Source organism: Ranitomeya variabilis, chromosome 3 (genome assembly GCF_051348905.1).
Source record: "Ranitomeya variabilis isolate aRanVar5 chromosome 3, aRanVar5.hap1, whole genome shotgun sequence".
NCBI classification, from domain to species: Eukaryota; Metazoa; Chordata; class Amphibia; order Anura; family Dendrobatidae; genus Ranitomeya; species Ranitomeya variabilis.
The window spans coordinates 311,038,302-311,061,793 of NC_135234.1; the positions used below are offsets into that span (position 1 = coordinate 311,038,302).

The 23,492-nt window shown below is 46.0% G+C and overlaps 1 protein-coding gene across 5 annotated transcripts in view; it reads right to left on the reverse strand.

Moving 5' to 3' along the window:
- Nucleotides 1–16,200, reverse strand: part of LOC143815893 (arf-GAP with SH3 domain, ANK repeat and PH domain-containing protein 3-like) — a 220,709-nt gene extending 204,509 nt beyond the window's left edge. For 2 of the 5 annotated variants that reach the window (XM_077295631.1, XM_077295630.1), the window contains exons 1-2: nt 15,599–16,088; nt 14,765–14,837 (exon numbers count right to left, since the gene is read on the reverse strand). In XM_077295631.1, the coding sequence (XP_077151746.1) occupies nt 14,765–14,837; nt 15,599–15,721 (196 nt within the window). In that variant the 5' untranslated portion in view covers nt 15,722–16,088. Of the gene's footprint in view, nt 1–11,616; nt 12,019–14,764; nt 14,838–15,598 lie in introns of those variants that run through there. The other 3 variants (XM_077295632.1, XM_077295633.1, XM_077295634.1) reach the window with 3 other exon arrangements.
- Between the last annotated feature and the right edge of the window lie 7,292 nt (nt 16,201–23,492).

Below are 23,492 nucleotides of genomic sequence, written 5' to 3' on the forward strand. Positions count from 1 at the left end.
CATTCCTTCTATAGATAGATAGATAGATAGATAGAAGGAATGAGATAGATAGATATATCTATCTATAGATATATCTATGGATAGATGTAGATAGATATATGTATATGTATATATAGATATATGTATATATATATATATATATATACATATATATATATATATATACACTCACCGGCCACTTTATTAGGTACACCTGTCCAACTTCTTGTTAACACTTAATTTCTAATCAGCCAATCACATGGCGGCAACTCAGTGCATTTAGGCATGTAGACATGGTCAAGACAATCTCCTGCAGTTCAAACCGAGCATCAGTATGGGGAAGAAAGGTGATTTGAGTGCCTTTGAACGTGGCATGGTTGTTGGTGCCAGAAGGGCTGGTCTGAGTATTTCAGAAACTGCTGATCTACTGGGATTTTCACGCACAACCATCTCTAGGGTTTACAGAGAATGGTCCGAAAAAGAAAAAAAATCCAGTGAGCGGCAGTTCTGTGGGCGGAAATGCCTTGTTGATGCCAGAGGTCAGAGGAGAATGGGCAGACTGGTTCGAGCTGATAGAAAGGCAACAGTGACTCAAATCGCCACCCGTTACAACCAAGGTAGGCCTAAGAGCATCTCTGAACGCACAGTGCGTCGAACTTTGAGGCAGATGGGCTACAGCAGCAGAAGACCACACCGGGTACCACTCCTTTCAGCTAAGAACAGGAAACTGAGGCTACAATTTGTACAAGCTCATCGAAATTGGACAGTAGAAGATTGGAAAAACGTTGCTTGGTCTGATGAGTCTCGATTTCTGCTGCGACATTCGGATGGTAGGGTCAGAATTTGGCGTAAACAACATGAAAGCATGGATCCATCCTGCCTTGTATGGAGCATCTTTGGGATGTGCAGCCGACAAATCTGCGGCAACTGTGTGATGCCATCATGTCAATATGGACCAAAATCTCTGAGGAATGCTTCCAGCACCTTGTTGAATCTATGCCACGAAGAATTGAGGCAGTTCTGAAGGCAAAAGGGGGTCCAACCCGATACTAGCATGGTGTACCTAATAAAGTGGCCGGTGAGTGTGTGTGTGTATATATATATATATATATATATATATATATATATATATATATATATATATATATATATATATATATATATCCATATATCTAACTATCCATATATCTACATCTATCCATAGATATATCTATAGATAGATATATCTATTTCATTCCTTCTATCTATCTATCTATCTATCTATCTATCTATCTATCTATCTATCTATCTATCTATCAATAGAAGGAATGAGATAGATAGATAGATCTACATATAGATAGATCTATAGGTATATGAATAGATAGATGTAAGTATCTATCTATAGATATATGTATGGATAGATATATCTATGGATAGATGTAGATAGATTTATGGATAGTTAGGCTACTTCCACACATCAGTTTTTTTCCTTCAGGCAGGATCCGGCTAATTTTTGAAAAAACAGATCTGTTGCAAATAGTGAAAAACTGATGCAACTGATCTGTTTTTTGAGAGAGAGAGACCGACAAGAACGGAAAATGTGCATGATTTGAATGGAAAAATGCATGAAAAAACAGATTTGGAGGCCGGATTCATCATTTAACATCTCAGTTTCATACGTTTTTCGCCGGACAGAAAAACTTTCCTCTGTACGTTTTCTCCGTCTGCCGGAAACAGCTTTTTTGACGGATCTGGCATAAAGCGGATGAAACGTGAGGCCATCAGGCGCAATCCGGCGCTAATACAACTCTGAGAAAAAAAGTTTTTTTCAAAACTCGCCGGATTGTGCCTGACGGCAAAAACCTGATGTGTGAAAGTAGCCAGATAGATATATGGATAGATTTTTTACCGCGATCTGTGGTTTTGCTGCGGATGTGCCTGACTCAATGCTAGTCTATGGGTGCAGAAACGCTGCAGATCCGCCAAAAGAATTGACATGCTGCGGAATAGACAATGCTGCGTTCCCGTGCAGTTGTTTCCGCAGCATGTGCACAGCGGATTTGGTTTTCCATAGGTTTACCTGCTACTGTTAAACGCATGGAAAACTGCTGCAGATCCGCCGCGTTTTTGACGAGGGAAAATCAACAACGTGTGCACATAGCCTAATTTGGGGAAAAGGTGGAAGACCTTCAAACATATTGGATGGTTGCTTGATCCTGCCGAAATCATGTACGGATGAGGACTTTCATAATAATAATAATAATTTTATTTCTATAGCGCCGACATATTCCGCAGCGCTTTACATTATAGAGGGAATTTGTACAGACAATAGACATTACAGCATAATAATAAACACAGATCAAAACAGATACCAAGAGGAATGAGGGCCCTGCTCGCAAGCTTACAATCTATGAGGAAAAAGGGGAGACACGAGAGGTGGATGGTAACAATTGCTTTCGTTGTTCGGACCAGCCATAGTGTAAGGCTCGGGTGTTCACGTAAAGCTGCATGAACCAGTTAACAGCCTAAGTATGTAGCAGTACAGACACAGAGGGCTATTAACTGCATAAAGCGTATTAGAACATGATGCGAGGAACCTGATTATGGCTTAAGTTTTTTGAATGGGCCACACAGGGATAGTTAGGTTAATGCGTTGATGCGGTAGGCCAGTCTGAACAAATGCATTTTTAGGGCACGCTTAAAGCTGTGGGGATTGGGGATTAATAGTATTAACCTGGGTAGTGCATTCCAAAGAATTGGCGCAGCACGTGAAAAGTCTTGGAGACAGGAGTGGGAAGTTCTGATTATTGAGGATGTTAACCTCAGGTCATTAGCAGAACGAAGAGCACGGGTAGGGTGGTAGACTGAGACCAGGGAGGAAATGTAGGGTGGTGGTGAGCCATGGAGTTCTTTGTGGGTGAGGGTAATAATTTTGTACTGGATTCTGGAGTGGATGGATAACCAGTGTAATGACTGGCACAAGGTAGAGGCATCAGTGTGACGGTTGGTAAGGAATATGATCCTGGCTGCAGCATTCAGGACAGATTGGAGAGGGGAGAGTTTGGTAATAGGGAGGCCGATTAGTAGAGCGTTACAATAGTCCAGACAAGAATGAATAAGAGTTTTTGCAGAGTCGAAAGTAAGAAAAGGCGAATTCTAGAAATGATTTTTGAGATGCAGATAAGAAGAGTGAGTCAGTGATCGGATGTGGGGGGTGAAGGAAAGCTCGGAGTCAAGTATGACCCCAAGGCAGCGGGCTTGTTGTTTGGGGTAATGGTGGAACCACACACGGAGATGGCAATGTCAGGCAAAGGTAGGTTAGTAGAGGGAGAGAGCAAGAGGAGTTCAGTTTTTGACAGGTTCAGTTTCAGATAGAGGGAGGATATGATGTAAAGGTACCATCACATTAAGCGACGCTGCAGCGATATAGACAACGATGCCGATCGCTGCAGCGTCGCTGTTTCGTCGTTGTGTGGTCGCTGGAAACCTGTCACACAGACAGCTCTCCAGCGACCAACGATGCCGAAGTCCCCGGGTAACCAGGGTAAACATCGGGTTACTAAGCGCAGAGCGGTGACGTCACCGCTGTGCTGTGCTTTACAGCCGGCCGGCGCCGACACAGTGCAGGGAAGCGGACGCCGGGGGACGCGACAGACATCGGAATGTGAGTATGTACTGTTTGTTTTTTTTTACATTTACAATGGTAACCAGGGTAAATATCGGGTTACTAAGCGCGGCCCTGCGCTTAGTAACCCGATGTTTACCCTGGTTACCAGTGAAGACATCGCTGAATCAGCGTCACACACACCGACTCAGCGATGTCAGCGGGTGATCCAGCGACGAAATAAGGTGCTGGCCTTCTAGCTCCGACCAGCGATATCACAGCATGATCCTGATCGCTGCTGCGTGTCAAACACAACGATATCGCTATCCAGGACGCTGCAACGTCACGGATCGCTATCGTTATCGTTGTTAAGTTGTTCAGTGTGAAGGTACCTTTAGAGACAGTGGTAAGACAATCACTGGTGTTTTCTAAAAAGGCAGGCGTGATATCAGAAGTGTATAATTGAGTGTCATCAGCATAGAGATGGTACTGGAACCCAAATCTACTGATTGTTTGTCCAATAGGGGCAGTATACAAAGAGAAGAGGAGGGGGCCTAGGACTAATCCTTGAGGAACCCCAACACTAAGGGGAAGGTGAGAGGAGGAGGAACCAGCAAAAGATACAGTGAAGGAGCGATCAGAGAGATAGGAGGAGAACCAGGAGAGAAAGGTGTCCTTGAGGCCGATGGAGCGGAGCATAGTTAGGAGGAGCTGATGATCCACAGTATCGAATGCTGCGGAGAGATCCAAGAGAATTAGCATGGAGTAGTGACCATTAGATTTAGCTGTTAATAGATTAGAGACTTTAGTGAGGGCAGTTTCAGTAGAGTGTAAAGAGCGGAAGCCAGATTGAAAAGGATCGAGAAGAGAGTTATGTGAGACAGCGGGTAAGACGGGAGTGGACCAGGCGTTCACATACAATGTGAATGTATGCCTTTAAGCAATGCTTTGGTAGTCTCTTCAATCTAGAATACACCATTGATGTGTAATCTGTTTCCCCATTAATCAAATATTATTGACGTATCTTATTAACACAAAAAACATTTTGAGCAAAACTCAATTTTGCTAATGTTAAGACTGAATAGATAACTGAACATTGGTGGCTAAAACCCTGGCAGAATAAGCTCACTCAAGTAGTACATGGACCGCCAGACACCTGAGTTGCTGCTATGTAAATACTGGATGCAAATTTACCACAATTCTGCTTTGCCTGGTAAATAAACCTAGTCTCTTAGGGTACCGTCTCACAGTGGCACTTTTGTCGCAACGACGGCACGATCCGTGACGTTCCAGCGATATCCATACGATATCGCTGTGTCTGACACGCAGCAGCGATCAGGGACCCCGCTGAGAATCGTACGTCGTAGCAGATCGTTTGGAACTTTATTTCGTCGCTGGATCTCCCGCTGTCATCGCTGGATCGGTGTGTGTGACACCGATCCAGCGATGCGTTCGCTTGTAACCAGGGTAAATATCGGGTTACTAAGCGCAGGGCCGCGCTTAGTAACCCGATGTTTACCCTGGTTACCATTGTAAATGTAAAAAAAAAAAAACAGTACATACTCACATTCCGGTGTCCGTCAGGTCCCTCGCCGTCTGCTTCCCGCACTGACTGTCAGTGCCGGCCGGAAAGCAGGGCACAGCGGTGACGTCACCGCTGTGCTCTGCTTTCACTTTACGGCCAGCACTCAGTCAGTGCGGGAAGCAGACGGCGAGGGACCTGACGGACACCGGAATGTGAGTATGTACTGTTTGTTTTTTTTTTACATTTACACTGGTAACCAGGGTAAACATCGGGTTACTAAGCGAGGCCCTGCGCTTAGTAACCCGATGTTTACCCTGGTTACCCGGGGACTTCGGCATCGTTGGTCGCTGGAGAGCTGTCTGTGTGACAGCTCCCCAGCGACCACACAACGACTTACCAACGATCACGGCCAGGTCGTATCGCTGGTCGTGATCGTTGGTAAATCGTTTTGTGTAACGGTACCCTTACTCTTCAGCTTCCACTGTGGAATTTGGTGATGTTAAAAACTCAGTGTCCCTTTTTCTACTTCCTTAAGATCATGAGCCTGAATGGCCAATACAATGTTATTTTACAATGTTATCACACTATGCTGTTTTCATAAAGGGGTTGACCACTTATCAAACAACCTCTTCTTAATTTCCATATTACCCTCTGTAAAATAAAAACAGGCTATACTCCCCACCCGTGCCGACGCTGTTCCAGCGATTTGTGTGCTAGCTTTCCCGGGCCTCACGTGACATTATTACGCCATGTGAGCCCTGCAGCCAATAAGCTGCCGCTTCACTCTCACTTTCTTTGGACAAAACTTACAATCAGAGAAACAGTTTGCTGAGGATGCTCGCTTTTCCCTCCAAATGTCAGTTATGCCTGAAGCAAATAAGAATGAAGCAGCTGATGAAAGGCTGTACGGGTCACAGGCAGTAACAAAGTCTCATGAGCACGCAACACATCGTTGCAATTGCACTGGCAACGGAGGGGAGTTATTCTCTAATTAAGAATATAGCAATAGAGAAGGGGTTGTCCAAGTAGTCGACAACCCCTTTAAGTGTGCAGAACACATTAAGGTTCATTTAGATCAGGGGTCCCCAACGTTTCTGACCTTGAGAGCCACATTCAGCGCTGAGAGAGGGTCGCGAGCCACATTCAGCTCCCGCCCCCTCACAATAGTGGCAACCAAAGCCCACATTACAGGCATAATAGTAGCCAAAGTTTCCACAAAAATCTCGCTAAAGCAGTATACTAAGATCCAGGGGTTCCCACAATATCCCCATTCAGTATTCTCCTATAAAGCATTCCCAAGACACTGTCACATCCAGCTTCAAACACCTCCTCTGGCAGATGGTATCATCTTGTCTCCAGCGTACCATACTTAAATCATCTCAAAACCCCTAACACCAGTATATGTGCATCCAGATCTGCTCTTCTGTGCAGGGCTGCTCACAAAATTCACCATTTTCAGATTTGCTCTTCATACCTGTTTGCTAGAACTGGAGCTAATTCACCAAGCTGACAGAAAGACACGAGCCACAGCTCATGGGACTGCGAGCCACATGGCTCCCGAGCTACAGGTTGGGGACCCCTGATTTAGATGATCCAATTTTCATTCAAATGCAAGTCGATCAGTTCTTGCTTTTTGATCGTTCTCACGAGGCTAATTCAAACTTTATTGGGAGAAAACAATCTTTAATACAATTGTTTAGTCCCCATACAGCACACAAAATTTCAGCAGCATGTTCCCTGATAACATGAGGTGATGTGCTGCCAACAGTGATAAATTAATGGCCTAAATTAAGGATCTAATCAGCAATCAAACTAGCTCATTTGTAGGCTAATCAGAAACCTGTTTACACGAGCTGATGACAAGCCCTCGTTTACCAATTGTCAGGCCATATAAATGGGCCTTTAGATTAAAGTTCTTCAATAAGCAAAATTTCACAGTGCTTGTAAAAACAAGCCACATTGCAAGTTACCTACTATTCAAAATAGTCAAGAACAGAGAGATTTTATCATTTTATAGTGTTCTGCTCATGTCTCAAGATACCAGCCAACTTGGAGTCTCAGTGGCCATTTACCTAGGTAAGGAGTGTTTGCTGTTAGCAGGCTTTATGCTTTAGAACTTACTTGCGGGGCTCTGAAGCTGTCCGGATTGTTGGATCCAGCCAACTTATGTGCCCTTGTACTTCTCCTATGCCTTAGAGCAGTGTTCCCCAACTCCAATCCTCAAGAGCCACCAACAGGTCATGTTTTAAGGATTTCCTTAGTATTACCCAGGTGATAATTGCAATACCTGGAAAGGCAAGAATCACATCACCTGTGCAATACTAAGGAAATCCTGAATACTTCACCTGTTGGTGGCTCTTGAGGACCGGAGTTGGGGAGCACTGCCTTAGGCTTCATTCACACTTCCGTCGGCAGGCGGCCGTCGTAATGCGTCGACGCGACGTATCAACGCATTTGTGAAAAACAGATGCAACGCATACAGTATTTCGACGGATCCGTTTTGTCCATTTTTACCATCCGTTTCATCCGTTTTTGTGACGGATCCGTTTTCCATGCCTACAAATGGGAGTCTCCCAAATGTGATTGGCTACTGGAAAATAAGGGAAACCTATATATGGACTGTTTTTAAACCCCATCTTTGACAGGGTTTTAGAGCAAGTGGCAGAGATGGAAGGAGTGCTAGTAAAGATTGCTACCATATGTTCTGATTTTACTTTTGAGGCCAATAGGCTGGCAATCATAGTTCGGGAAAAGGAGGCAGCAAGAGAGCGCATGCTTCGACGTCGCCACCTATGGATACATCCCATAAACGCACAGTGAATGACCCGGGGCGTGTATTCAACACTCTACATGGAGTTGAGACAGAACCCGGAAAAATTCTTTAACTATATGCGCATGAGACAGGAACACTTCGATTTTTTGGTGGACCGTGTTGGGGATTTAATCAGAAGGAAGGACACACAGATGAGGTTTTCCATCTCACCGGCGGAGTATATGATGGTGACACTGCGGTAAGCCTTTTTTTATGTATTTTGATTTATCACTGTCCATAGTTCATGCCATGTGCACATGTTGCGTATTTTTGCAGCGGGTACACAGCGAATTTGACGCTGCGTATTCGCATCATTTTTACTTGTGTTAAGAGTACCCTGTAAACCTATGGAAAACCACATCTGCAGTGAACATGCTGCAGAAAATAATGCGCTAAAACACTGCGTTGCATTTTCTGCATGTCAATTATTTGTGCCCATTCCACAGCTTTTAATAGCTTCTCCATAATAGGAATGCACAGCTGTAAAAACGCTGGTTTAAATGTGCAATAAAACAGAAAAAAAAACATCTGCAGTGCCGTTTAACAATTTAAGAAAAAAAAAAAATCTTTAAAAATTAAAGATAATATTATTCTATGTGTGAAAATTGTCTTCTTGCTTGCAGTTTGTAATAATATATATATTTTTTTTTCCACAGATTCCTTGCGACTGGAGAATCACTTACGTCCCTCCATTATCAGTTTCGTCTGGGAATCTCCACAATATCTGGAATTGTGAAAATAACATGCCGGGCATTATGGAATAGTTTGCATGAGGACTTCATTCCAAATCCCACAATGGACATCTGGAGGGAGAGTGCAGACAATTTTGAAAAACTTTGCCATTTCCCTAATTGCTTGGGTGCCGTTGATGGCAAGCACATACGGATTTCAAAACCTGCAAGATCTGGCTCGGAGTACTATGACTACAAAAAGTACTTTTCTATAGTGCTTATGGCTATAGCGGATGCCCATTGTAAATTTATTGCGGTGGATATTGGAGCATATGGCCGCTCAAATGATTCACAGGTCTTTAAATCGTCTGCTATAGGCCATTGTCTATATGGAGACATCCATCATTTCCCACCGCCAAGACCTCTCCTGGGAACATCTGGCCCACCTATGCCATTTGTGTGTGTTGGTGATGAGGCATTCCAGCTGTCACCACACCTGCTTAAACCTTATTCCAGCAGTGGACTAACCAGAACCAAATGAGTTTTTAATTATCGTTTAACTAGAGCCAGACGAGTGGTGGAGTGCGCGTTTGGCATTTTAACAGCAAAATGGCGAGTGCTGCTAACAGCCATCAAACTGCTGCATATGTGGTGCTGCATAATTATGTGATTTCCAAGGAGCCAGTTGCCATGGATGAAGAGGACTCTGAGACAACCTTGTGGGACTATCACAGTGTCTCTGTTCGTACCGCAGTTGCGGTTTCCAGAATTAGGGACCACTTCGCCGATTATTTCATGTTGCCTGAAGGCAGTGACATTGTTTGAGATGTTTCTTTGATGTTATGTATGTCTATGGCAATAATGTTTCCGTACAAAGTCACTCTTCTGATTTTCTTGACACCAAGTTTTACTTATTTTTGTACAGTTTGGTATGTTTTCTAATAAACCAAACATGTTATACCTTTACAACATGTACCTTTTTTTTTTACCATAGTTAAATGAAGACACTTGACAATAAAAAAAATTTTTAACACTAGAGCTACCGGAGGGGTCATTTTGACCCTTTTGCTATTTCTTTTTCCTATAATTTCTAAAATTTTAACAAATGAGTTCTGAGTTTTTGTGACTTTTATTTATTCATGGTAGTGTATATTTTAGGACACAAAAATGAATTGAAACTTTTTCAGGGGCCCGGATTTTACAATTCAAACCTATAAGTACTGAAGGGGTCAATTTGACCCCATACATAAAAGTAGTAGTAGGCAAGTCTCCTAATAACAAATACATATGAGACTACTCTGATGAAGAATGGTGACATCACTCTTACAGTTTACCAAGGTAAGCCAAATAAGAATGTAATTTTGCTCAGTAGTCTTCATCCAGATGTAGCAGTTGGAAACGACAAGAAAAAAAACCCGGAAACGGTACAATTTTACAATAAAACAAAGGTTGGAGTGGACACAGTAGACCAGATGGCTCGAAAGTACTCCACAAAATCTGGAAGCCGCCGATGGCCTGTTCAGGTGTTTTGTAATGTACTTGATTTAGCAGCTATAAACGCAACTATACTCTATAAAACAGCAACTGGGAGTAAAATTAGCAGACAAGAGTTCATTCTTCAGCTTCATGCTATGACCATGTAAAAGGAAAATGCGTGATGTACTTGATCTTAACACTGTTCCTACTAAGTTAAAATAAATGTTTTTTAATTTGTTGGCAATAAAAAGTTATTTTTACTCCAGAATCAGTACTTTTGAATGGGGGTCAAAATGACCCCTAATGGTAGTTATAGGTATTATGAAACCTGCGGGAGCTATACAAAACCAAATTTTTATTACACTTTTTTTAACACATTTTTATTAACCACTTTTTTATCAATTTAGATTAAACACATCTTTTTATCACTTTTTAAACCAATTTTTATTAAACAATTTTTTAAACAATTTTTAAAAGAATAATTTTTACAAATCAGTAAACTGTGGGGTGGAGATACTAACAGAGGGGCTGTAAGGTTGGACCACGTCGATAGTGGGGGAAAGCCTACTGGGTTGGGGTTGATCTGTAGTGGAAGGGGTGGAAAGAACATGAGGCTGAGCAGGGAGGTCAGGTTGGACAGGGGGTGGTGTTGGGGTAGGTGGAAAACTATACGGGGAAGGAAAATTTAACGGGGAAGGAAACAGTGGGGAGGAAATTTGAAATTGGGACTGGGTTGGGATTTGGGCCTGGGTTGGGAATTGAGCCTGGGTTGGGAATTGAGCCTTGGTGGGAAACGGCAAGTATTTTGGAAAGGGTTGTTAGGACAGACAGTGGCTGCGTGAGGAGGTGTGGGAGCAACTACTGGGGGAGTTGGAGGGGCTTGGGTGATGGCCTGCAGTAGAGCAGCATGGCAGCCTTGCATTACATGCATCTGCTGGTCAAGAGTTAGCTTTTCCATGCTCCTGAGCATTGATTGGAAAAAAAGGTTATTTGGAGATTGCCTTGCATCTGAATGCATCCTATCCAAGCGACTGCTGTGTTCACTGATGCTTTTGTTCACCATGCTGAACCCAGCAGTCACTTGCTCTCCAAAAGTTTGATAGAGCTCTGGAAGCCTGCATTCAGATACAAGAACTAGGGAGCATAACTCCTTTCCTGACCCCTCTCTCGCTGCCACCCTGAACCTAATGCTGTTCTAGAGGTGGCAGGATCAGCGGGGTGGAGTAAAGGGAACGCTAACTCGTCACCAGCAGCTTCATGTAACGAAGTCTGCGATGATGCTCCAGCGCTGGCGGATGTGGAAGGGGCCAAGGGACCGGAAGTGAGGGAAGGGTCAGACGAGAGGTCAGAGGGGTGTGGTCTACCGACGTGGCCCATGGTGGCGGACTCCTGTGGGATCGCTCCAGAGGGGTCCAAGGTAGAAGCAGGCTCCCGAGTGCTACAGAAGGTACTGAGAAATAATAGAAACAAAAAAAAATGAATATATTGACAGGAAAAAGCCCTGCCTGAAAAAAAATAAAGTTAGACAGGTAAACATGGTGAATTATTAAATGGGCAGTGGAATATTTACCTTCTGCTCAACATAGTGGACCTAAGGAATGACAGGGCGCGGCTGTATTTGTATTGTGTCCTGCGTCCTCTTGAGCCACTCGGGGCCTGCATCTCCTTGTTGAACTCCCTCTTGAAGCGATCCCTGAGTGACCGCCATTGCTTCATAACCCTTTCACCTGTAAAGAGAAGAATAAAATTAAAAAAATGGGTTAATTACAACACATTCCGTCCTACTACCGAAATTACTGAAATGTGACTCCTTATGTTATCGAGTCTGCTGCCTTGGATCAAGGTCCTCCCAGTTGTCCACAACGTTCATGCATATTTGCTCCCAGAGCCAACGGGTAACAAACTGATCTGCATGGCTGCGGTCAGCCATGTTCCACAGCGGCTCCCGCTCACGGACCTCCTCGATGAGGCGCTCCATATCTAGTCCGCCGTCCTCACCATCTGAATCGGGAGCACGCTGTGAATACTGTGAAAAGAGCAAAATATATATATATATATTAGTACACTGAAACACAAAAGTACCAAGAGAAAAAAGAAAAGAATAAAAAAAAAAAAAAAAGGACTTACTGCTGGCTGACCGCTGCGGCGATTACGATGCCGACTCTGGGAGCTGCTGGGAGGACCTTCATGGCGTTGGCCAGAATGTGCAGCAGACTAAAAAAAGGAAAATGAATCATGTTGGATGTAGGCATATGTTGTATGTGATGTATGATGAACTGTTTTGTATGTGTTGGGTGCACTGTGATGTGTGAAGGAAGTTTCTGCACAACCTACACTCTGTGCGCCCGCTCCTGGCATTTCTCCATCCACTCTGTCTCCTTCTGAGAAGCCCTCGGCTGCTTCAGCTTCCTGTGAAAACATAATTAATGCATATAGTGTTTGACCAAAATTTTAACAAGAACCAAAAAAAAAAAAATTTTTTTAAATTACCTAACTACGCAGACACTGTGAAGGAGGGCTCCCAGAAGAAGACATTTTGTTTGGCTCGGTGGTCCCTGGTGTTTCTGCAAGTATAAAGACACTTGTAAACTACGATACAAATTATATTCCAAGCTTTGTGGTCTTTAATACTTACATCAGGAAACTGGCTTGATGCCTCAGTGGTCCCTGGTTGCTCGGTGGTCCCTGGTGGATCTGCAAGTATAAAGATAATTTATACTTAGACCCACAAACCCCCCAAAATAGCTAATGTAATAGATTTAAAAACCACCCTGCTCAAATGTTATATCTGAGCAATGTCCAAGATATGTGCAAGCTGCAAAACCATTTTCCCCCCACCCCAAAAAAAATTAACAAAATACCCTCATTTAAAATTGAAATGCATAAACACCAGTTAAAAATGTATAGACCACATGTGATTTTAAAAGATCCCTTTGAAAATTACAAAAAGAAAATTAAAAAGAAACTCTTAATTTTCCTACACCTTTTATATTAAAAAATAAACCCTCAACCAACTCTGTATTGCATGGTGTGTGAACATTTTTACATACACCACACTTTAAAATGTACCTTTGTGAAATGATACCACATACAGTTTGAATAAAAATTTTGTAATAATTTTTTTAACATCATAATTAGGAGCTACAATGCTCTTTATTTTAAATACAAGTACATTAACTGTAAATGTTTTCAATAATACGATTTAAAAAAACAATTTAAATAAAAAAACAAAACACACACACACACGCAAGACACACATGCTCACACCGCCATTACACACACACTGAAACCACATGCTGCACACACCACACTACTTTATAAATACATCACAGTAAAAAAAAATGCACGCACACAGATGCACGCACACATGCACACGCACGAAAGCACACAGACGCACGCACACACAGACGCACGCATGCATGCACACAGATGCACGCAAACACACACAGACGCACGCACGCACACACAGATATGCACACACAGATATGCACACACAGAAGCACGCATGCACACAGACGCATGCAAAAATGGCAGGACTCACGCTGGCAGGCCTCTGGCTGGACGCTGGCTGGCAGGCCTCTGGCTGGACGCTGGCTGGCAGGCCTCTGGCTGGACGCTGGCTGGCAGGCCTCTGGCTGGATGCTGGCTGGCAGGCCTCTGGCTGGACGCTGGCTGGCAGGCCTCTGGCTGGACGCTGGCTGGCAGGCCTCTGGCTGGACGCTGGCTGGCAGGCCTCTGGCTGGACGCTGGCTGGCAGGCCTCTGGCTTGGCGCTGGCTGGACGCTGGCTGGCAGGCCTCTGGCTTGGCGCTGGCTGGACGCTGGCTGGCAGGCCTCTGGCTGGACGCTGGTTGGCAGCTGGCTGGCTTTTGGCTGGTAGTCCTCTGGCTGGCTGGCTGGCTGGCTTCTGGCTGTATGCTGGCAGGAGTCTTGCTGGCACATTGAGGAGTGAAGCCACAGGCCAGGTTTTTATACATTTGGGGCTGTCTGGCCAATTGGATACAAAATCCTGACCTGATTTGGAGCATGCTCAGTGTAAAAAGACGTATTCCAGTGCTGGATTCTGTCATACGACGTGCCACAACGGATCCTGCGTCCATAGGCTTCCATTCTAGCCAACGACGTATGCCGCAGGATGCGTCGTCGCATGTTTTTCCAGCGCAGACAAAAAACGTTACATTGAATGTTTTTTCCAGACGAGGCGTCGCCAAATTCCGACGGATCCAGTGCACGACGGACGAAATGTGTGGCCATGCGTCGCGATCTGTCGCTAATACAAGTCTATGGGAAAAAAACGCATCCTGCGGGCACATTTGCAGGATGCGTTTTTTTCCCCAAAACGACGCATTGTGATGGATCTAAAAAGACAGAAGTGTGAAAGAGGCCTAAGAGGTAAAATTGTCTGTATGATTAGAAACATGGGAGAGCATTCAGTTTGGACCAATGGCATAAACCATGTCACTGGTACAGACTGTCCATCTTCAGGAATTTGCCCCCTACCCCGGAAGGCAGAGAAGCAGTGCACTACTGAAGAACCAACCCTTTAATTTCAACTTGATCGTCTACTCCAGGGATGGTGTCTAGCAACTGCTTATCACATTCTCACTGTGGTCAAAAGCTGGAACTTATTGAGAGAGATTATCTGAGATTCATACATATAGAAAATGGAAACCATCTTCTGCACTCACACAAATAGTCATATGCTTCCAATGTACTCACAGAGACCTGACGTGTAGACAGATCTAACACTCTTCCGGATCAAGCCCAGAACCTGTAGGTCTGTCTCTAAACTCTATTAGTAAAAAAAGAATCCAACATTAGAAAATAATATTCAGAGTAAATCAAGGTACATGGCAGGAGAGCAATTTTGACAAATGTTATAGACACTGGGCTGCACTAAATTACTAACAACCTCAACATTAACCTATAGGAAAATGTCACAATACAAGCTGTAATTTATTTTACCTCATCCCAAGCTGGACTATGGGGGTGCAGACGACTACCCCCATCAGTGATTTAGGATTAGCAGCAGTGTCTTCTGCAGCCTCATTACACCACATGGACACCCTCACCCCTTCTCTGCAACCAGTCTCGGCGACATCTTTCTAGTGCAGTGTGGACATTAAACTTTATATACTAATTGCTATGGCAATGTGTGACTGGGCTGAAAACTCAACTTTTGGGGGCAGTTACATCCCAAAGACAGTAATGTTCTAGCATGTGGAAGGTCCTCCTGACCACAGATTACAGTCTAGCAAGAAAGCAGAGGTATGTAAGGGGTTATACGAGGGGAGGGGTAGCAGATGTGGGAATGTAACTATTTTATGGCCACTGACATCATGATATAAAGCCCCCTTTCATTTCAGTCCCATCTTCAGGGCTCACCCTGACCGACACACCCTGCTCTCCCACAAGGTGTGACACAATGACACACAGGGATGACATCAACCAAAACAAAGCGCTGTGCTGATGATGGCGACAGGCATGGCAGACATACAGTGCACACAGATATACATGTTCATCCTCCCTGTAGGGAGCTGGCATGGCACCCACCTCCTCCAGGGCACTCACTCCCAGTCTGCACCTCTGCACTCTGCCCAGGACACTGGGGAATGGTCCTTGGAGATGTTCTGAGGAGACCTCATGGAAGAGTGACATTGGTGTAGAGTCCAGCATGGTGCCCACCTCCTTCACTGAGTGGTGGCCTTAGCATTGGGCACAGTGCCCCCAAGACCTGATGATGTGCCCGCTCAGGACCCTTCCCATACACTGTGAGCGGTGACTTTCTACACTCCGGGCAGAGGGCAATCACTTCTCCTTCGCTAGATAGCCAGTGAAGTTGGCAGCATGACGCCGGGCTCAGCACTGTGGCGTTCACGTCTGTTATCCGAGTGCCTTTGTTCGATAATCCGCATTATGTGTTGCTCTTCTTCCTGGGCCGGAATAGCAGAGCGATCATCAAAAGGATCGTCTGCGAGAGTCACTACAGGAGCGGGGTCTCGTCCTCCTCCTTCTCCCTCTCCTCCTCCCCAGGCCTATCCCAGCCGTCACATGACCAGTCGGTCTAAGGAGCAGAATCTGAGCATGTTTGGTGCTGTAAGTGCAGAGCTATGTGACGTGTGCTGTGTGCTCACCTGTGTAGGGAGCCCGAGCCCGGGAGCTTCCGCCGGCAGGCACCGGAGAAAGCAGCTGTAGGACCGGCTGTCCCAGGTGTCACTATTAGGGAGGTATGGCAGTGTTACAGTAATGATATCAACACGAAGCCTCCATTGCTGCGTTCTGTATAAAGAGTTGTCCTGCCCTCACACCTGAGACCCTGTATAAGGGGCTGCCCTGCCCTCACACCTGAGACCCGTGTAAGGGGCTATCCTGCCCTCACACCTGAGACCCTGTATAAGGGGCTGCCCTGCCCTCACACCTGAGACCCGTGTAAGGGGCTATCCTGCCCTCACACCTGAGATCCTGTATAAGGGGCTGCCCTGCCCTCACACCTGAGATCCTGTATAAGGGGTTGCCCTGCCCTCACACCTGAGACCCTGTATAAGGGGCTGCCCTGCCCTCACACCTGAGACCCTGTATAAGGGGCTGCCCTGCCCTCACACCTGAGACCCGTGTAAGGGGCTGCCCTGCCCTCACATCTGAGACCCTGTATAAGGGGCTGCCCTTCCGCACACAACTGAGACCCTGTGTACGGGGCTGCCCTGCCCTCACACCTGAGACCCTGTATAAGGGGCTGCCCTGCCCTCACACCTGAGACCCTGTATAAGGGGCTATCCTGCCCTCACACCTGAGACCCCGTGTAAGGAGCTGCCCTGCCCTCACACCTGAGATCCTGTATAAGGGGCTGCCCTGCCCTCACACCTGAGACCCTGTATAAGGGGCTGCCCTGCCCTCACACCTGAGACCCGTGTAAGGGGCTGCCCTGCCCTCACATCTGAGACCCTGTATAAGGGGCTGCCCTTCCGCACACAACTGAGACCCTGTGTACGGGGCTGCCCTGCCCTCACACCTGAGACCCTGTATAAGGGGCTGCCCTGCCCTCACACCTGAGACCCTGTATAAGGGGCTGCCCTGCCCTCACACCTGAGACCCCGTGTAAGGGGCTATCCTGCCCTCACACCTGAGATCCTGTATAAGGGGCTGCCCTGCCCTCACACCTGAGATCCTGTATAAGGGGCTGCCCTGCCCTCACACCTGAGATCCTGTATAAGGGGCTGTCCTGCCCTCACACCTGAGACCCCGTGAAGGGGCTGCCCTGCCCTCACAACTGAGACCCTGTATAAGGGGCTGTCCTGCCCTCACACCTGAGACTGTGTAAGAGGCTGCCCTGCTCTCACACCTGAGACCCCGTGTAAGGAGCTGCCCTGCCCTCACAACTGAGACCCTGTATAAGAAGCTGTCCAGCCCTCACACCAGAGACCCCGTGTAAGGGGCTGCCCTGCCCTCACATCTGAGACCCAGTATAAGAGGCTGCCCTGCCCTCACACCTGAGACCTTGTATAAGGGGCTGTCCTGCCCTCACACCTGAGACTCTGTATAAGAGGCTGTCCTGCCCTCACACCTGAGACCCCGTGAAAGGGGCTGCCCTGCCCGCACAACTGAGACCCTGTATAAGGAGCTATCCTGCCCTCATACCTGAGACCCTGTATAAGGGGCTGTCCTGCCCTCACACCTGAGACCCCATGTAAGGGGCTGCCCTCACAACTGAGACCCTGTGTACGGGGCTGCCCTTCCGCACACAACTGAGACCCTGTGTACGGGGCTGCCCTGTCCTCACACCTGAGACCCTGTATAAGGGGCTGTCCTGCCCTCACACCTGAGACCCCGTGTAAGGGACTGCCCTGCCCTCACACCTGAGAACCCGTGTAAGGGGCTGCCCTGCCCTCACACCAGAGAACCCGTGTAAGGGGCTGCCCTGCCCTCACATCTGAGAACCCGTGTAAGGGGCTGCCCTGACCTAACACCTGAGAACCCGTGTAAGGGGCTACCCTGTTGTGAATTCCGTTCTCGGACTCCCTCCTGTGGTCATGAATGGTACTTAGGTTAGTTCTGCTCTTGGACTCCCTCTGGTGGCTTTGAGCGGAACTGCTGGTCACTGAAGTTGGCTTTGTCAGCTGCTCTCGTTTATTGCGATGCTGGCTTCCCTATTTAACTCCACTCAGATTGTTACTTCATGCCAGCTGTCAATGGTTCAGTATTGGTTCAGATCTCTCTTGGACTTCTCTGAGGACCTGTCTACTCCAGCAGAAGCTAAGTCTTTGCTAGTTCATTTTTTGTTACTGCTTCCTGAATATATTTCTTAGTACTGCTATTTCTAGTCCAGCTTACTATCATGATATTCACTTGCTAGCTGGAAGCTCTGGGGTGCAGAGTGGCACCTCCACACCGTGAGTCGGTGTGGGGAGTCTTTTTGCTTACTCTGCATGTTTTTTTGTAGTCTTTTAGTTACTTTTTCTATCCTCTGACTAAATTAGTGTAGTCTGGCCTCCTTTGCTAAAACCTGTTTCATTCCTGTGTTTGTGACTTTCCTCTTAACTCACAGTCAATATACAGTATGTGGGGGGCTGCCTTTAACTTTGGGGAATTTCTCTGAGGCAAGGTTAGACTTCTATTTCTATCTTTAGGGGTAGTTAGCTCTTAGGCTGTGAAGAGGCGTCTAGGGAGAGTTAGGTACGCTCCACGGCTATTTCTAGTGTGTGTGACAGGAGTAGTGTTTGCGGTCAGCAGAGTTCCCACTTTCCCAGAGCTTGTTCCGATTTCTAGTTTACTCATCAGGTCATTCCGGGTGCTCCTAACCACCAGGTCCATAACAGTACAGCTGGCCCACAAAGTGTTAATGCATCTCAAAAGAGGGATAAGAGAAGTTCTGAACCCATTTTTTTTTCTTTGCAGTGTGTTTTGTCTCTCTTTTCCCCTTAATCTCTGGGTGGTTCAGGACTCAAGTCTAGATATGGATATTCAAGGTCTGTCCTCTTGTGTGGATCATCTCACTGCAAGAGTACAAAGCATTCAAGATTATGTAGTTCAGAATCCGATGTTAGAGCCTAGTATTCCAATTCCTGATTTGTTTTCTGGGGATAGATCTAAGTTTCTGAATTTCAAAAATAATTGTAAACTGTTTCTTGCTTTGAAGCCCCGCTCCTCTGGTGACCCCATTCAGCAAGTAAAAATTATTATTTCTTTGTTGCGTGGCGACCCTCAAGACTGGGCATTCTCCCTTGCGCCAGGAGATCCTGCATTGCTTAATGTAGATGCGTTTTTTCTGGCGCTTGGATTGCTTTATGATGAACCGAATTCAGTGGATCAGGCAGAGAAAATCTTGCTAGCTTTGTGTCAGGGTCAGGATGAAGCGGAGATATATTGTCAGAAGTTTAGAAAATGGTCTGTGCTTACTCAATGGAATGAGTGTGCCCTGGCAGCAATTTTTAGAAAGGGTCTTTCTGAAGCCCTTAAGGATGTTATGGTGGGATTCCCCACGCCTGCTGGTCTGAATGAATCAATGTCCTTGGCCATCCAAATTGATTGGCGTTTGCGTGAGCGCAAAATTGTGCACCATTTGGTGGTGTCCTCTGAGCAGAGGCCTGAGCTTATGCAATGTGATAGAACTTTGACCAGAACTGAACGGCAAGAACACAGACGTCAGAATAGGCTGTGTTTTTACTGTGGTGACCCCACTCATGCTATCTCTGATTGTCCTAAGCGCACTAAGCGGTTCGCTAGGTCTGTCACCATTGGTACTGTACAGCCTAAATTTCTTTTGTCTGTTACTTTGATTTGCTCTTTGTCATCCTACTCGGTTATGGCATTTGTGGATTCAGGCGCTGCCCTGAATTTGATGGACTTGGAGTTTGCCAGGCGCTGTGTTTTTTTCTTGGAGCCTTTGCAGTATCCTATTCCATTAAGGAGAATTGATGCCACGCCGTTGGCCAAGAATAAACCTCAGTACTGGACTCAGTTGACCATGTGCATGGCTCCTGCACATCAGGAAGATATTCGCTTTTTGGTGTTGCATAATTTGCATGATGTGGTCGTGTTGGGTTTGCCTTGGCTACATGTTCATAATCCAGTATTGGATTGGAAATCAATGTCTGTGTCTAGTTGGGGTTGTCAAGGGGTACATGGCGATGTTCCGTTGGTGTCAATTTCTGCTTCCACTCCTTCTGAAGTCCCTGAGTTTCTGTCAGATTACCAGGATGTATTCGATGAGCCCAAATCCAGTGTCCTACCCCCTCATAGGGATTGTGATTGTGCTATAAATTTGATTCCTGGTAGTAAGTTTCCTAAGGGCCGACTTTTCAATTTATCTGTGCCAGAGCATGCCGCTATGCGGAGTTATATAAAGGAGTCCTTGGAGAAAGGGCATATTCACCCAACTTCATCACCGTTGGGAGCAGGGTTCTTTTTTGTGGCCAAGAAGGATGGTTCTCTGAGACCCTGTATAGATTACCGCCTTCTCAATAAGATCACGGTCAAATTTCAGTACCCTTTGCCTCTGCTGTCCGATTTGTTTGCTCGGATTAAGGGGGCTAGTTGGTTCACCAAGATAGATCTTCGAGGGGCATATAACCTTGTGCGTATTAAACAGGGCGATGAATGGAAAACAGCATTTAATACGCCCGAGGGCCATTTTGAGTACCTGGTAATGCCATTCGGGCTTTCAAATGCTCCATCTGTGTTTCAGTCCTTTATGCATGACATCTTCCGAAAGTATCTGGATAGATTCATGATTGTATATTTGGATGATATTTTGGTCTTTTCGGATGATTGGGAGTCTCATGTGAAACAGGTCAGAATAGTATTCCAGGTCCTTCGTGCTAATTCCTTGTTTGTGAAGGGGTCTAAATGTCTCTTCGGAGTTCAGAAGGTTTTCTTTTTGGGCTTCATTTTTTCCCCTTCTACTATCGAGATGGACCCTGTTAAAGTTCAGGCCATTTATGATTGGACTCAACCTACATCTGTAAAGAGCCTCCAGAAATTCCTGGGCTTTGCTAATTTTTACCGTCGCTTCATCGCTAATTTTTCTAGTGTGGTTAAACCTTTGACTGATTTGACAAAGAAAGGTGCTGATGTGGTGAATTGGTCCTCTGCGGCCGTTGAGGCTTTTTAGGAGCTGAAACGTCGTTTTTCTTCTTCTTGTTGCGTCAGCCAGATGTTTCGTGTTGTGAATTAGACTTTTTTGGCTCCCTCTTGTGGTCACTAGTGGTATGACTCTGAGATTGTCTTTCCCTAGTTTGGCACCCACCTGGGTCGTTAGTCCAGGGGTGTTGCTATATGAACTTCCTGAATTCTTAGTCTGGTGCCTGGCATCGTTGTAATCAGTCCTTTCTGTTTGCTCCTGTCTGCTGGTCCTGGTTCATGCAAAATTAAGCTAAGTCCTGCTTCCTTGTTTTTTGGTTATTTGTATTGCTCTTATTTTTTGTCCAGCTTGTACTAAATGTGATTCCTGATTTTGCTGGAAGCTCTAGGGGGCTGGTATTCTCCCCCCGGGCCGTTAGACGGTTCGGGGGTTCTTGAATATCCAGCGTGGATATTTTTGATAGGGTTTTTGCTGACCGTATAAGTCATCTTACTATATTTTGCTATTAGTCAGTGGGCCTCTCTTTGCTAAATACCTAGTTCATTCTTACGTTTGTCTTTTCTTCTTACCTCACCGTTATTATTTGTTGGGGGCTTGTATCCAACTTTTGGGGTCTTTTCTCTGGAGGCAAGAAAGGTCTATCTTTTCCCTTCTAGGGTTAGTTAGTTCTCCGGCTGGCACGAGACGTCTAGAACCAACGTAGGCACGTTCCCCGGCTGCTGCTATTTGTGGTGCTAGGATTAGCTATACGGTCAGCCCAGTTACCACTGCCCTATGAGCTGGTTTTTTGTGTTTGCAGACTTGGTATTTATTGCAGAGACCCTCTGCCATTGGGGTCATAACAGTTTCGCTCCCTTTTCAGGTTGAGGTTGATGCTTCTGAGATTGGAGCAGGGGCTGTTTTGTCTCAAAGAAGTTCTGATGGCTCTGTGATGAAGCCATGTGCCTTCTTTTCTAGAAAGTTTTCGCCTGCTGAGCGTAATTATGATGTTGGCAATCGGGAGCTGCTAGCTATGAAGTGGGCATTCGAGGAGTGGCGACATTGGCTTGAGGGAGCCAAGCACCGCGTGGTGGTCTTGACGGATCACAAAAATCTGACTTATCTTGAGTCTGCCAAGCGGTTGAATCCTAGACAGGCTCGATGGTCGCTGTTTTTCTCCCGTTTCGATTTTGTGGTCTCATACCTTCCAGGTTCTAAGAATGTGAAGGCGGATGCCCTTTCTAGGAGTTTTGTGCCTGATTCTCCGGGAGTCCCTGAGCCGGCTGGTATTCTCAAAGAGGGGGTAATTCTGTCTGCCATCTCCCCTGATTTGCGGCGGGTGCTGCAGGAAAGGCTGATAGACCTGACCGTTGTCCAGCAGAGAAACTATTTGTCCCTGATAGATGGACTAGCAGAGTTATTTCTGAGGTTCATTGCTCAGTGTTGGCTGGTCTGTTATGACCCCAATGGCAGAGGGTCTCTGCCATAAATACCAAGTCTGCAAACACAAAAAACCAGCTCATAGGGCAGTGGTAACTGGGCTGACCGTATAGCTAATCCTAGCACCACAAATAGCAGCAGCCAGGGAACGTGCCTACGTTGGTGCTAGACGTCTCGCGACAGCCGGAGAACTAACTAACCCTAGAAGGGAAAAGATAGACCTTTCTTGCCTCCAGAGAAAAGACCCCAAAAGTTGGATACAAGCCCCCAACAAATAATAACGGTGAGGTAAGAAGAAAAGACAAACGTAAGAATGAACTAGGTATTTAGCAAAGAGAGGCCCACTGACTAATAGCAGAATATAGTAAGATGACTTATACGGTCAGCAAAAACCCTATCAAAAATATCCACGCTGGATATTCAAGAACCCCCGAACCGTCTAATGGCCCGGGGGGAGAATACCAGCCCCCTAGAGCTTCCAACAAAATCAGGAATCACATTTAGTACAAGCTGGACAAAAAATAAGAGCAATACAAATAACCAAAAAACAAGGAAGCAGGACTTAGCTTAATTTTGCATGAACCAGGACCAGCAGACAGGAGAAAACAGAAAGGACTGATTACAACGATGCCAGGCACCAGACTAAGAATTCAGGAAGTTCATATAGCAACACCCCTGGACTAACGACCCAGGTGGGTGCCAAACTAGGGAAAGACAATCTCAGAGTCATACCACTAGTGACCACAAGAGGGAGCCAAAAAAGTCTAATTCACAACAGTACCCCCCCTTTAAGGAGGGGTCACCGAACCCTCACCAAGACCACCAGGGCGATCAGGATGAGCAGCGTGAAAGGCACGAACTAAATCGGCCGCATGCACATCAGAGGCAACCACCCAGGAATTATCCTCCTGACCATAGCCCTTCCACTTGACCAGATACTGAAGCCTCCGT